Raw genomic sequence first — 15,303 nt, 5'->3', positions numbered from 1 at the left:
GGCGCCGAGTGGGGACGAAAATGACGGGCTCCGCGACGCATCTTCGGGAGTGGATTTGTTTGCAAAGAAAAAGGAAAAAGGGCGGGAGCGAGGCTGAAATGACGTTAAGAAAAGGTGTTGAAATGTGCAGCGAGACACGGCGACGGAGGCGAGTCGTGAAAGTGAGCGGCTCCGCCCCTTTCACCTAAAAAACATGCAAACGCGAAGAACACGGCGACGCCCTGGGACGCGAAACAAGTGAGGGGGCACGGAGAAAGCGAAGGGGGCACGAAGCAAGCGAAGGGGGCAAGAAGCAAGCGAAGGGGGCACGGAGCGAGCGAAGGGGGCACGGAGCGAGCGAAGGGGGCAAGAAGCGAGCGAAGGGGGCAAGAAGCAAGCGAAGGGGGCACGAAGCAAGCGAAGGGGGCACGAAGCAAACGAAGGGGGCACGAAGCAAGCGAAGGGGGCACGAAGCAAGCGAAGGGGGCACGAAGCAAACGAAGGGGGCACGGAGCGAGCGAAGGGGGCAAGAAGCGAGCGAAGGGGGGAAGAAGCAAGCGAAGGGGGCACGAAGCAAGCGAAGGGGGCACGAAGCAAGCGAAGGGGGCAAGAAGCAAGCGAAGGGGGCACGGAGCGAGCGAAGGGGGCAAGAAGCGAGCGAAGGGGGGAAGAAGCGAGCGAAGGGGGCAAGAAGCAAGCGAAGGGGGCACGAAGCAAGCGAAGGGGGCACGAAGCAAGCGAAGGGGGCACGAAGCAAACGAAGGGGGCACGAAGCAAGCGAAGGGGGCAAGAAGCAAGCGAAGGGGGCACGAAGCAAGCGAAGGGGGCACGAAGCAAGCGAAGGGGGCACGAAGCAAGCAAAGGGGGCACGGGGCAAACGAAGGGGGCACGAAGGAAGCGAAGGGGGCACGAAGCAAGCGAAGGGGGCACGAAGCAAGCGAAGGGGGCAAGAAGGAAGCGAAGGGGGCACGAAGCAAGCGAAGGGGGCACGAAGCAAGCGAAGGTTTATCCTCCGAGAAGCAGCGAGTGTCGGCAAAACCCTCTGGTCTCTGAAATGTGTTAGAAATGTCATCGCGGTGGGTAATTACGGTGCCAAATGTGGCAGGAAAGTGAAGAAAATGAGCTCGAGTGTAAGATTATTATTTACAAATGACTTTAATTAAGGCTGAAAGTGAAGCAATCAATGAATTTATGAGTCTGAAAAAAGAATGGAAAGAAGTGCAAACGTATTGAATCCCACCAATTTTACCAGATCAAACTAAAAACTAATGACATCAAACTTCCCCTTTAACAATAGTGTGCGAGCTTGATCTGGATTCAGCCTGATTTACATGATTTTAATGATTTAACCGATTTTAATGATTGTAACATAAAATTGGCATAAAATCACACTTATATTAGTTCCATTTCGTATAAAACGATGAAATACATCTTCTGTACGAGAGAGGTCCCAATATCGATATCAAAAGTTAGTGTTACGATTATTCATTAAATTATTCATGATTATTGTGACTGTTCCTCGAGTTTGTGACGATTTTACACAATTGAACTTACTGAAATACTAAAGTTAAATCTGACGTAAAAAGCCGGATAAAAAAGTACTAGGTCTATTTTTTTAACTCTAAATTCAACGAAAAACACTTAATTTTAGTTCTAAAATGGTCACGATTATAATTTTTTGGGTTCTTCTGATTACATTGTGACTGAACACCGTATTTTTCGGACTATAAGTTACAGTTTTTTTCATAGTTTTGGCCGGGGTACAACTTATACTTATACACTAGCGACTTATATGTGTTATTATTTGTTATTTTCACACGTCCAACCGCATTTCATACTCCAGTGCGACTTATGTTTATTTCTTCTCTATTATGCATTTTTTGGCTGGTGCGACTTATACACCGGAAAATACGGTAATCACAACTATCGAGTAACTTATATAATCTTCACATTCCTACTGTGTACTTGACAGTAAATAAGGCCTGTACATTTAAAAATATATATATAATCTTTATGTTAATTCCTTATTCCCAAGATATGATGAACAAAAATGTTTCTTTCTAGAGCGTATTCACGTTTAAATTAAGAGTTTGATCTGATTTTGAGCAGTTTTAAGTGAATTTACTCTATAAACCTAAATTGCTTGATACAGATTACTTTTTAACTTGCATTTTGAAGCTGCTGTGCCCGACCGAGTATATATCATAATTTCCATTCACATTATGCATCCAACAATAAAAAAACAACATTTTACTCATTGTGAACATAAAAAAGAGCCTGATACTCGTGCGATCGTGGTTCACTTTGTTTCACATCTACATCGCCGTACAGTTGAACCTTTTTGAAGTTCCGTAATCTGCATCTGTCGCCTTAGAAACTAAATCTTGAAGGAACGGAGTCAGAGCGCTGTTTTTTTTGTTTTTTTTTGCAGTGTCGGGAGAATGTTAGAAGTGACTTTGAACGCGCCGGAGCTGCAGGAGACAAGGGGAGCTCGGCGTTTTTTGAAAAGCACCGCCGCGGGGGGGGCGGAGCTGACGAACGTCTCCTTTACAACGCCAATCTGTTTAATCATCACTTTATCCCGTTGAAATTCACTTTGAAGAGGAAATAGTGCTCGTCCATTGCAGAGAGGGGATTAAGTTGGAAAAGTAACTGATAAACTTAAAAATCCTGGAGTGGAGAGTCCTTCTCTGTGTCGCTGTGGCAGAGGTCGTGGGTTAGAGTTCATCACCTCGCCCAACAGTCCACCTCGCACATCGGCCAACAGTCCACCTCGCACATCGCCCAACAGTCCACCTCGCACATCGCCCAACAGTCCACCTCGCACATCGCCCAACAGTCCACCTCGCACATAGCCCAACAGTCCACCTCGCAGATCGCCCAACAGTCCACCTCGCAGATCGCCCAACAGTCCACCTCGCACATCGCCCAACAGTCCACCTCGCACATCGCCCAACAGTCCACCTCGCACATCGCCCAACAGTCCACCTCGCACATCGCCCAACAGTCCACCTCGCACATCGCCCAACAGTCCACCTCGCACATCGCCCAATAGTCCACCTCGCACATAGCCCAACAGTCCACCTCGCAGATCGCCCAACAGTCCACCTCGCATATCGCCCAATAGTCCACCTCGCACATAGCCCAACAGTCCACCTCGCAGATCGCCCAACAGTCCACCTCGCAGATCGCCCAACAGTCCACCTCGCACATCGCCCAACAGTCCACCTCGCATATCGCCCAATAGTCCACCTCGCACATAGCCCAACAGTCCACCTCGCAGATCGCCCAACAGTCCACCTCGCATATCGCCCAATAGTCCACCTCGCACATAGCCCAACAGTCCACCTCGCAGATCGCCCAACAGTCCACCTCGCAGATCGCCCAACAGTCCACCTCGCACATCGCCCAACAGTCCACCTCGCTTAGTAACTACATTGGGGTTAGGATTTAGTGATCAGAGTATTAGTTAAATAGTTGCTAAGCCTGATTAATCCTTTGTTCATGCTTTATTAAGGCAGAAAAACCCATATAACCACCATTTTAGAGCCATATTTTGGGCCCTTTTGATATTATTAGTATGTGTTTAATGCAGCTTTTTACTCAGACAAAACTTGGCCAATCGGCATCGACTCGAAACGACGGAACAGAGCGACTCCGTGCGCCGCCGATGCCGAGGAACTGAAGGATTCAGCAGACTCTCTGAGCCAAGCTCCAGTCGAGGTGCTTCGCATTTGAACTTTTCAGAGATAATGCCGTCTCCTTCGTCGCTACGTCAACGGCGGGCAATTGAAAACGTCACGGTGAAGATGAGAAGGTCGAGATTGCGGGGAAACATGCTCGCTGGAACGAGGAAGGGAACGAGGAGGGGAACTAGGAAGGGAACGAGGAGGGGGGCGAGGAAGGGAACAAGGAATGGAACGAGGAATGGATCGAGGAGGGGAACGAGGAAGGGAACGAGGAGGGGAACGAGGAGCGTAACGAGGAAGGGAACGAGGAAGGGAACGAAGAGCGGAACGAGGAAGGGAACGAGGAGGGGGGCGAGGAAGGGAACAAGGAATGGAACGAGGAATGGATCGAGGAGGGGAACGAGGAAGGGAACGAGGAAGGGAACGAAGAGCGGAACGAGGAAGGGAACGAGGAGGGGAACGAGGAAGGGAACGAGGAAGGGAACGAGGAAGGGAACGAGGAGGGGAACGAGGAAGGGAACGAGGAAGGGAACGAGGAAGGGAACGAGGAAGGGAACGAGGAAGGAGGCATTTTTGCCCGATCCTTTCCTCTGGGATGATTGCGCGGAATAGCACCCCATCACGCACACCACCATCACTATAAAGTCGTTGCAAATAGCGGCACCATTTTGTCTCCATTTCCCCCCGTCTCTTTGTTGCCGGGGTTGGCCCTCGCTTTTGGGGCCCCTGGGCAGAAAGGGCCCCCTGACTGTGCTGCAGCGTTGGCAGCTTTCAGCCTCTGCGCTCCCCGTCTCTCTCATGACACATTCACAAAGTGTTCCTTCATAGACCCCCCGCTCGCTCGTCTTTTCCACGGATGGCGGTGGGGAAGTGCTGACTGGCCGCGCTGCCCCCTGCAGGCCCCGGGGAGCACACTTGTTACCGCTTCATTATCCAGCCGAGTCCTCGCGGATCCCGCCCTCTGGCTGTCGCCGCCCTCTTTGACACGGGACACTTTTAATAGCTCCGTCATAATGATTGAACTTGTTTTCATCCCGTTCTCTGGGTTCAAGGAGACGCGTGGGGTTAAAGGAGACGCGTGGGGTTAAAGGAGACGCGTGGGGTTAAAGGAGACGCGTGGGGTTAAAGGAGACGCGTGGGGTTAAAGGAGACGCGTGGGGTTAAAGGAGACGCGTGGGGTTCAAGGAGACACGTGGGGTTCAAGGAGACGCGTGGGGTTAAAGGAGACGCGTAGGGTTCAAGGAGACGCGTGGGGTTCAAGGAGACGCGTAGGGTTAAAGGAGACGCGTGGGGTTAAAGGAGACGCCTGGGGTTAAAGGTGACGCGTGGGGTTCAAGGAGACACGTGGGGTTAAAGGAGACGCGTGGGGTTAAAGGAGACGCGTAGGGTTCAAGGAGACGCGTGGGGTTCAAGGAGACGCGTGGGGTTAAAGGAGACGCACCGGGTTAAAGGAGACACGTCGGGTTCAAGGAGACACATCGGGTTAAAGGAGACGCGTGGGGTTAAAGGAGACGCATGGGCGTGGGGTTAAAGGAGACGCGTGGGGTTAAAGGAGACGCGTGGGGTTCAAGGAGACGCGTGGGGTTCAAGGAGACGCGTGGGGTTCAAGGAGACGCGCGGGGTTAAAGGAGACGCGTGGGGTTCAAGGAGACGCGTGGGGTTAAAGGAGACGCGTGGGGTTCAAGGAGACGCGTGGGGTTCAAGGAGACGCGTGGGGTTAAAGGAGACGCGTGGGGTTAAAGGAGACGCGCTGGGTTCAAGGAGACGCGTGGGGTTAAAGGTGACGCGTGGGGTTCAAGGAGACGCGTGGGGTTAAAGGAGACGCGTGGGGTTAAAGGAGACGCGTAGGGTTCAAGGAGACGCGTGGGGTTCAAGGAGACGCGTGGGGTTAAAGGAGACGCGTGGGGTTAAAGGAGACGCCTGGGGTTAAAGGAGACGCCTGGGGTTAAAGGAGACGCACCGGGTTAAAGGAGACACGTCGGGTTCAAGGAGACACATCGGGTTAAAGGAGACGCGTGGGGTTAAAGGAGACGCGTGGGGTTAAAGGTGACACGTGGGGTTAAAGGCGACGCGTGGGGTTAAAGGTGACACGTGGGGTTAAAGGTGACACGTGGGGTTAAAGGAGACGCGTGGGGTTAAAGGTGACACGTGGGGTTAAAGGTGACGCGCGGGGTTAAAGGAGACATGTCAGGTTAAAGGTGACGCGTGGGGTTAAAGGAGACGCGCGTTCAAGGAGACGCGTGGGGTTAAAGGTGACACGAGGGGTTAAAGGAGACAAATCGGGTTAAAGGAGACACGTGGGGTTAAAGGTGACGCGTGGGGTTAAAGGAGACGCGTGGGGTTAAAGGAGACGCCTGGGGTTAAAGGTGACACGTGGGGTTAAAGGAGACACATCGGGTTAAAGGAGATGCATGGGGTTAAAGGAAACACGTCGGGTTAAAGGTGACGCGTGGGGTTAAAGGAGACGCGTTGAGCTTCTTTCAAGGCGCACATTATTGAACTGAAGCATGAGATCATATTTTTAATAATTTTGTCCACTGTAAACTGAAATATTGATCTAAATCTAAAATGTCAATAAAAATACTGACAAGCCCCGCCTCTTCAAAGTGACAAGCCCCGCCTCTTCAAAGTGATAAGCCCCGCCTCTTCCACGTGATAAGCCCCACCTCTTCATAGTGACATTCCACCATAACTGATTTTCATTTACAGGTTTTTTATTTTTGAAAAGTGGTCAAGACAATCGCATCTTATGGATTTGACGCGGACGATGAAAGACGAGGAACCAAAAGTAAATCATAATGGTTTTCTTTACCAGTAACAGGGCAATTATTTTCCTCTGAGTGCCATATTCAAATCCAGGCAAGCAGCGGAGGGCCGGCCCCCGATCATTGGTGTGAAAAAAATAAATAATAAGGCTGAGCAAAATAATATGTCTGTTTGCCGTAACCCGACCGACCCGCTATGAAACTAGCCGACTGAAAAATAAATATCAGCATTTTGCTGAAAAAACTTCAAAATCTTTTATTTTTCTATTCTTTCGCCGACTCACCGATCGGTCTGTCCTGAACCACCGTGTCAAATATTTTTATCACGCTTGTTAACTTGACTTTCATCTCAAAGGACTGATAACGCACCGCGTAACACATGTGTGTCTTCATTTTCAGTCCTCCACATGAGTCTGTAACAACACAGAGCGCGCGTAAGAGTCGTCATATTGCCTTTAACAAGTTGGTTTACCCTTGTCGGCACCACTGACATGTCCAGAGTGATGTCACGCTCTGTCAGGGTGTGAAATTTGACAATGCATTCTGGGATTGAAACACGCCCAGTAGCGTCATCACACAACAAACATGGCGGCGCCCGTGTCCCCCGCATGTTCCCCCCGCTCGCCTTAGCTACCAAAATAAAGGATAGCGGCGTACAAAAGGTCGATTGAAATATCTTAAAATCGTGAGATTTAGTCTCCCAATCGGGTTGATAGAGACGTTTTCCGTCATTGACTGTTGAAGCCTGACCCCTGGTGGTCACTCAGAGTCAAAAAATGACACAATTTGGATCTTTTTTTTTGCCTTCAAAGTGAAAAAAAATAACAATTTGCCTACCATCCGACCCAGATGAAAAATGTTGACTCGGGTTACAGCAAAAAGATAATTTTTTTAGGGTAGCCTAATAAATAAATAAATAAATAAAATATCACTTTTCTGTCAAATATAGGCATTTGAATCTATTATTTAATTCATTAAATGTCATATTTATTAAGGACACAAGTGCAGCCTGAGGGCAAATAAGAAAAAAAGAATATATTTTTTTTAAATATTACTTGACATGTTTGGCGGGCCTGATTATAACGACAAATGGGCCACATGTGGCCCACGGGCCGTAGTTTGCCCACCCCTGAACTACAGTTTTCAGTCCCGGCCAGTACCAAAGAGCAACAGAGCTTTCAGTCCCAGCCCTAAACATGAGTTGTTATTGGTTATAAAATATTATGACGCAAAATGTCCTGAAATCCTTTCCAAAGATCTCTCCTTTAATGCTGAAACACACGCGTTAAAAGAAGATTCACATAGGTTTGTATGGAATGTAATTAAAGACAGTGAAGGACAAGAAAAGATTTAAATTACACCTGAAACTATTCTTAACAGAAAATATGCATAAAAGCCATGTCTGCTGCGTCTAGAGAATCTACAGAATGCGGTGGATTCTTTGGGTTGGAAAATGAAATTCTTTGCACAAATTATTGCAGAACTATTTCAGAACTTTACTATATTTGTGCCTCAAAACTCCTGCCATGGGCACAACACATGGATCCCAGTGGAACATACTTCTGACTGCAAAAGCCATCACAAACTGCGCTGACGATTAAGGACTGAACCGACATTACAACTGACAAAAATAATACAAACTCTTTTGGGCCAAATTTGAAAATGGAACATTTTTTACCAACTTTGGACAAAATGGGATTTTGATTTTGGACTTTGTGTGACTTAATCTCCTGTCGTCTTCTCTTTATTCATTTGTATGTATTTTGTTCTCTCTGGTCTCGGCCTGTTCCTGTTTTTTTTTTCCTGTGTTTAAAATTATGAAAAATGAAAAAATTGGAAAAATTGAAAAAAAATTAAAGGAAAAAACAATTGAACAAAATTTGACAAAAATATGAATCCATATTATTTGCACAACAACAGCAACAAAAATAATTGCACAACTTTAATATGTGAAAAACGTACATCTGCGCACCTTGTATGAATTTTGCATGACTGAAATGTAAAGACTTTTTGTATTTTAATGAATCCAAACCGGACTCTTGTTTATGTTTATCCCATCATTCCATAAACATAATAAACATCGTGGTCGTCGTGGTAACTCACCAATGAGCGCCTCAAAGCAGTTGGCCATGGCGTGCCGCAGGTCCGACTCACGACACAGGTCTGGACCGTGAGCGTAGAGCATGAAGCGGTCCAACTCCAGCTTCTGAAAGACACAACGTGGACCGTAATGTTAGAGTAAATGTGCAGCGTAAATGTTAGAACAACATCGAACATACATTGTTTGGGTTTGTAGGACAATCGAGAAGTTTCAATATGTTTCAAATGTGCTTTTTAACATAACAAATCCACACGAGCAAAGCAAATGCAGTTACCGTATTTTCCGGACTATAAGTCACACCCTTTTACATAGTTTTGGCCGGGGTGCGACTTATACTTATATTTATACTTATATACTTATACTCTGGAGTGACTTATAGGTGATATTATTTGTTATTTTCACACTTACAACCGCATTTCATACTCCAGTGCGACTTATATATGTTTTTTTCTTTTCTATTATGCCTTTTTTGGCTGGTGATTTATACTCCGGTGCGGCTTATAGTCCGGAATATACGGTAAAGAGTTTAAAGGACAAACATGTTGCAAAACTGACTTATTTTTTAGCTTTTAACGTTCGTTCCCTCGTCAAAAACATGCCTGGAGTTGTGTTTATACATATTGTAACCTTATTTCATACTCAAGTGCGACTTATATGTGTTTTTGTTCTTCTCTATTGTGCATTTTTTGGCTAGTGCGACTTATACTCCGGAAAATACGGTATATTTGTAACAGTATTTCTCAAACCGTAGATGACATTTGGCTTTCCGAGGACCAGCGTGGCCCATTACACGGCTTTTAGCAAACAAAGGTTAGTTTCAAATGAAAATGAGACAAAACTCCTCCCAGTGGGCGGGGCTTACACACCTCAGAGCATCATGAACGTTTGGATTTTCAAAACAAGAGTCCAGATTACCACAGCTGAAACCTTTTCTACCAAGAACGGGACAAAAACATGGGTAGATTCGTCTCTAAATTAAAAAAAATTCTCAAACTGCAGCGGCGCCCAAGTGCCACCGGAGGCAGTGCACGCACCGGCGGTACGAGCGCCACAGTTTGAGAAACACAGTCGATTCGGAAGAAGATTTTGGATCATATTTAGTGTTTGAGTGAACTTCAGTTTACAGAAAATTTAATTGTTGCCAAATCCATGAAATCCGTCTGTTCGATCTGTTAAAGTCGTGTCGAGTCCAGGAAATAAGATAAGATAAGCATTTATTGTCCACATATGGGAAATTTAAAATAAAAAATGATATATAAATAGCTAGCATAAGACAAATAATACTAATAATATATAAAAAGTAATATACTAAAAAAATAAAAAGATAAAATAAAATAAAAAAAAGCTAGCATAAGACAAATAATACTAATACTATATAAAAAGTAATACACTAAAAAGAAAAAAGAAAATAAAATAGCTAGCATAAGAAAAAATAATACTAATAATAGTGGTAAAGTAAACACTGTTATTTACATCAGGATTTACATCATTATTTCGATCAAATTATAATAAAAACACATCTTCGGGAGCTGATTGGACAATGTTTCCGTTTTCACATGAAAGATCAGACCGTATGAGCGCAAAGAACACTCCGTAAAACCAACCAGGGCTCATCGTTGACCAATTAATTCAGATTTGATTAACAGCCCAATCCTACAGTCGTATCTGGAACAAGTTTCTTAAAGCGTTGAACCCGTTTGCGCCTCTCGTTCCCAATACGAAGACTTTTGTCAGTCGAAATAGATACAAATGGATAAAACACGTCCAGTATAAAACACTTCAGAGGGAAACGGGCCTGGCTAAATGGAAACACAAATGGAAACACAAATGGCCGACCCGAGCAGCCGCGGCGGTCGAGTTTGCCGCGCGCTCACCGTGACGAGCTCATCCGCACTAACGGCCGTTTCTGTCCGTAATGGGCAAAAAAAAAATGGCTTTCGGATTGGCACATTTTCTCTGCCTCTTCGCTGGAGACGAGAACCGGGGGGATGGATTTTGGAGGGAAAATGTGGCGCGGTTTGAACGGGCACGAGTTGTTTTGATTTAAAAACTTGTTGCACGTTTGAAATCGGTTTTGGTGGACGACGACGACGATTTGCCTTTCGACGGTTAAAAACACAGATTTCTTGACCGGGTTTATGGTTTACTGGTGTTTAACCACATAAAACTTAAGAGTAAAAAGAACATGCGTTTCATAAAGCGCGACTCGGCTCCTGAAGGCAAGCGCTAACATGTGGGCGATTTAAACATTTTAGTCGACTGTACGAGGCTAAGTGGTAAATTGTCACTTGACTCGGAAGCGCAGAACCTCTATTGCCTTGATTTTTCTTGCCCACTTTCTCCGGTGACATTTATTTATGGACTTTTCATCCATTTATGAGGATATTTAAAGATTGTCACAAAGGAACAGAGCCATTTTAACCGTTTAGCGTACAGATACACTGATCGGTTAAAGCCGCCGCGACGTGCTATAGCAGCTTTTCCACATTTGCCTTCGCCAAAACGTCATGGTGATTCGGTTGGTCGAACGCCGAGGCGGGGAGGGAGCGAGGCGGGCGAAACGGGGGGGCAGCTCCCGTTGGACGAGGCTCGACCGTGAGAGCGCGGAAGATGTGGCTCCGCTCAGGTCCAGATGAGCCACGGGCAAAAGGCCAGGACGAGAGAAAGAAAGAGCGGGAAGGAGAAAGGGTCGAGAGAAGAAGGAAAAGGAGCAGGAGGAGGAGAAGGAGGAGGATAAGAAGAAGGAGGAGAAGGAGGGGGAGAAGGAGGGGGAGAAGGAGGAGGCGGTCGGAACAGAGCTGTAAGTTTAATTGCAATCTAAATCAATCAGCAACAGAAAATGTCCATCATTTCCTCCACAAATAACACACTAAACTGCTAAAGCTGAACATGTATTCAACATGTTCAGAAATACGCACGTTTGTCACTTCGTCTGAGACTTTTTGTCAATTCTAATGGACGTATATTAACTATCATGATTACGATATTCTTCCCAAATTGTTCAGAAATCCAGTCGAATTAAACGTTTCTTGGGCAAAAAATCCTTCAATGAATTTTTGATTTATTGTGGAAAACTATTGGGGGTTTTTAATGTATGTCTCGACTGAATAATGAAGCTTAACGTTTACATTTGAGAGCAGAAAACTACACATCAAAGCAAGAAGAAGAAGCAATGAGTCGACTAACGGCAGATACTATAATCCACAATAAAAGTAATCGTGTATTAGACACCTACGCTACAAAAATAACTTTTAAATCAACTTCAAGGTCAATTTCATGCAGATTAAAAATATATATATTTATAGAGAAGAGTAAAAAAGGAAATCCATTCAAAAGACAAGGTAAACAAACATTAAAGTAAAACAGCTCAACTTGTACGAAAGGTGTTTCTATAACAAAGACAGTGCCATTACCGTATTTTCCGGACTATAAGTCGCATATTTTTTCATAGTTTTGGCTGGGGTGCGACTTATACTTATATTTATACTTATACTCCGGAGGGACTTAAATGTGATATTATTTGCTATTTTCCCACTTGCAACCACATTTCATACTCCAGTGCAACTTATATGTTTTTATCTTTTCTATTATGCATTTTAGACTGGTGCAACTTATACTCCAGAAAATACGGTATATAATCACAATGTCAGAAACTGGCACATAACTTCAGACTTTTATTAATAACACAGTTTGTTAGTAAATATCCTCTATTCAAAAGCCTCCACTCGCCACATTTCATGCTTTAAAAAGAAGTCTAAAGTTGGTTAGCTTCAGCACGACGTCGCTCCGTCGCGCTCAAGCTAAATTTGGCGACTCAAAACTTTTGCGCCCGTTCAATCCGAGCCAAGTCTTAAGAAACCCGACTCGGCTTTGGCTGGCAGCGCACCACTCCACGGAAGCAGGCGGGGGAGCGCTTTAATTACCCCGGCGATCGGCTGGCGGTAACGCAACCCCCCGCCAACAATCCCGCAAATTAGCTCAACAATCCAACTCGTGACTTCTTTGGAGCGAAGTGCCCGGTTTGTGCATCTCAAGATTACTTTTATGAAAGATAATTGCGCGTTTGAGATGTTTTTCTCTTTTTTTTGGAGTGGTAAACAACTTGGCAAGCGCAGGAATTCCCCCCTCAACGGCGGCGAGCTAGCAAGGAAATTGAATTGGGTTGTGTGGCGAGCTAGCAAGTAGCAACGCAGAGCTAATACAGATTCGGACGGCTGCGCGTTTGTATTCAGCGGGGAGCGACATGAAAGATTGGAGTTTTTAATTGCTTTCTTCACGTCGCGGGACGATTATTGTTGCGCGCGCGTTTGTGGAACGTGCCAGCGAGCGGCGGCGTGCGGCGAGCGGGAAAAACGAGGAGACGGGCCAAACGTAGAGAGCGTGGAGGCAGCGATAACAGACGAGTGCAAGAGTGTTAAAAATACACAGTAAGCTTTTAAGATTAGCATGAACCCGACGGGAACGGAAACATGGCGGCCGGATACATGAACCCGACGGGAACGGAAACATGGCGGCTGGATACATGAACCCGACGGGAACGGAAACATGGCGGCTGGATACATGAACCCGACGGGAACGGAAACATGGCGGCTGGATACATGAACCCGACGGGAACGGAAACATGGCGGCTGGATACATGAACCCGACGGGAACGGAAACATGGCGGCTGGATACATGACATCACGGGGGGCGTGTCGGGGAGACGGGGGGCGTGTCGGGGAGACGGGGGCGTGTCGTCACTCTGGGTTTTCAAGAACAAAAAGTTTGATCAAAAAAGGAAAAAAGTAGATTTTTTAGCAGAAATATGATCAAATTTCATATTTGTTTGCCAGAAATAACTCCAAAACATATGTGAACATTTTATAACAAGTTTACCTTTCTTGTAAAGATAAATTAAACTGTTCAGATTAAATCAACTTAAATTAAGAGAAGTGCATTTTGAAGTAACGGGAGGTTGAAACGTTAAAATAGTTAGCATAAAAGTAAACACGGTGGATTTTGTTTCATGCGCTAAACAGTTTTTGAAAAGGTGGAAACATAGTCCCATAAACTTGTACTAAAGTATGCATCGTTATCAGCCTTTAAACTACACTCTTGAGCTCTTGTTTACTTCCTGGTCTGGGAACGCAGTTGTCCTGATCATTATTATGTCGGGAAAAAGGCTCAGGACGAGTCTGGAGATGATTTATGGAGTTAAAAACAGCACAGGAGTGACGTCACAGGTAGAATATGACATCACAGATGGAGGCGATTCAGAACGGAGTGTTTCTGAGGCTCGGAGGGGAGAGGACTTTGTGTGAATGAAGCTAAACGTGCTCCAGCCGAGTTTGTGACGAGGAACAGAGCGAGAAGAGGATTAAAAAGGTCAATTTAGCATCATGTGTGTGAGACTTTCTGACTACATTTGCTTTTCTTGCGCACATTTGGACGTCGTGCGCGTTTTTGCGAGCGTGGGACGGTGCGTTTGTTACCTTGGCAAGCATGGCCAGGTGCTGGTTCTGAACGATGGCCGTCCTGTACGTGGCCAGACCTCCTTCCTCCAGGCTCGGGAACAGGTAATACAGGTGCACGCTGAGGAGAAAGACACGGCTTTAACGCAAGGACGACAGAGAAAACAACAACGGGGATCGACAACGGAAAAGCAAATCTGTAGCACGATCATTGAGTCGACGCTAAACTTTTAAACTCGATTTGCAAAGGAATAGACACTCGATAACGCAATGTAGGATTAAAACTGCTATTCTTTTTGACAATAGTAGTACCGTATTTTCCGGAGTATAAGTCGCACCAGCCAAAAAATGCATAATAGAGAAGAAAAAAAACATATATAAGTCACCCCGGAGTATAAGTATATAAGTATAAGTCGCAACCCGGCCAAAATTATGAAAAAATGTGCGACTTATAGTCCTGAAAATACGGTAATAGACAATAAACAAAGTGATCGTACTGTATTCAGGCTAGCATTTGGTCTTAAACTGTTCAGGAAAGGTTTGATTTGTTAGTGCAGTTACTTTCGACAAACATGAAGCATATTATGACAAAAGAGTGAAGAGACATTCACCATTTTATCCTTAAATAAGTGAGAAGCCTCCACAGGACCACAAGCTTTACACAAAACAACTATTCAGAAATAAACACTTTTCTGACAGTTTAAACCATGGTTGGACTAAATAAATGTGTTTTATGGTGTTATTGTGTGTCAGATCAGAACTGTTGTGTCGTTTATGTGGAGTTTGGCTCTTGTTTACAGTCTGGTTGCTATGGTAACAGCTGTGGAATCACCTCTACCTGTCTCATTTTGTGCCCAGGAAGTACAACTATAAACTAAGAAGAAAAATGTTTTAGTGAAATGCTTCTTTATTGTCCCGTGTATAAAAAGGACACACTTCCACTTGTGTCCTTGTGTCTTTTGTCCTAATGACTTAAGCGCGGCGCACATCCGTCGCACGCCGCTTTGCCTCGCAGGGTCCGGTGCCCGGGCAGCTGCGTCCGAGCCGTGTGATTCGATTTGAGCGGGATTAAAACACTCCATTTATTTCAGTCATTTTTAATTAACGCCGGAGCGGGGAAAAGGCAGGTGGTGGCGTCGGCGGCTGCGGGCGTCGCCACAGACCCACTCCAGGGTCGCTCATCGCCGCCGTTATTGTCATCTGACTGAAAACAAAGCAATTGGAATTAATACGGACTCATTTGGTTTAATATTGGACTTGATGGATGGACGAGACAAAAAGCCCATTTAGCACTTAATCTGCGACGTGCCCGACGTGTT

The 15,303-nt window shown here is 45.6% G+C and overlaps 1 protein-coding gene across 1 annotated transcript in view; it reads right to left on the bottom strand.

Moving 5' to 3' along the window:
- Positions 1–15,303, bottom strand: part of drosha (drosha ribonuclease III) — a 210,482-nt gene that overhangs the window by 104,073 nt on the left and 91,106 nt on the right. Inside the window, exons 21-22 of the mRNA XM_072450415.1 lie at positions 14,006–14,105; positions 8,537–8,639 (exon numbers count right to left, since the gene is read on the bottom strand). Of these exons, the coding sequence (XP_072306516.1) occupies positions 8,537–8,639; positions 14,006–14,105 (203 nt within the window). The remainder of the gene's footprint in view (positions 1–8,536; positions 8,640–14,005; positions 14,106–15,303) is intronic.

This window comes from Eucyclogobius newberryi, unplaced genomic scaffold (assembly GCF_026437365.1).
Source record: "Eucyclogobius newberryi isolate DKJ021-1_F unplaced genomic scaffold, fEucNew1.0.hap1 SCAF_18, whole genome shotgun sequence".
NCBI lineage: Eukaryota > Metazoa > Chordata > Actinopteri > Gobiiformes > Gobiidae > Eucyclogobius > Eucyclogobius newberryi.
Note: the sequence above shows the minus strand (reverse complement) of the source record. Positions and strands in the feature narration are given on the sequence as shown.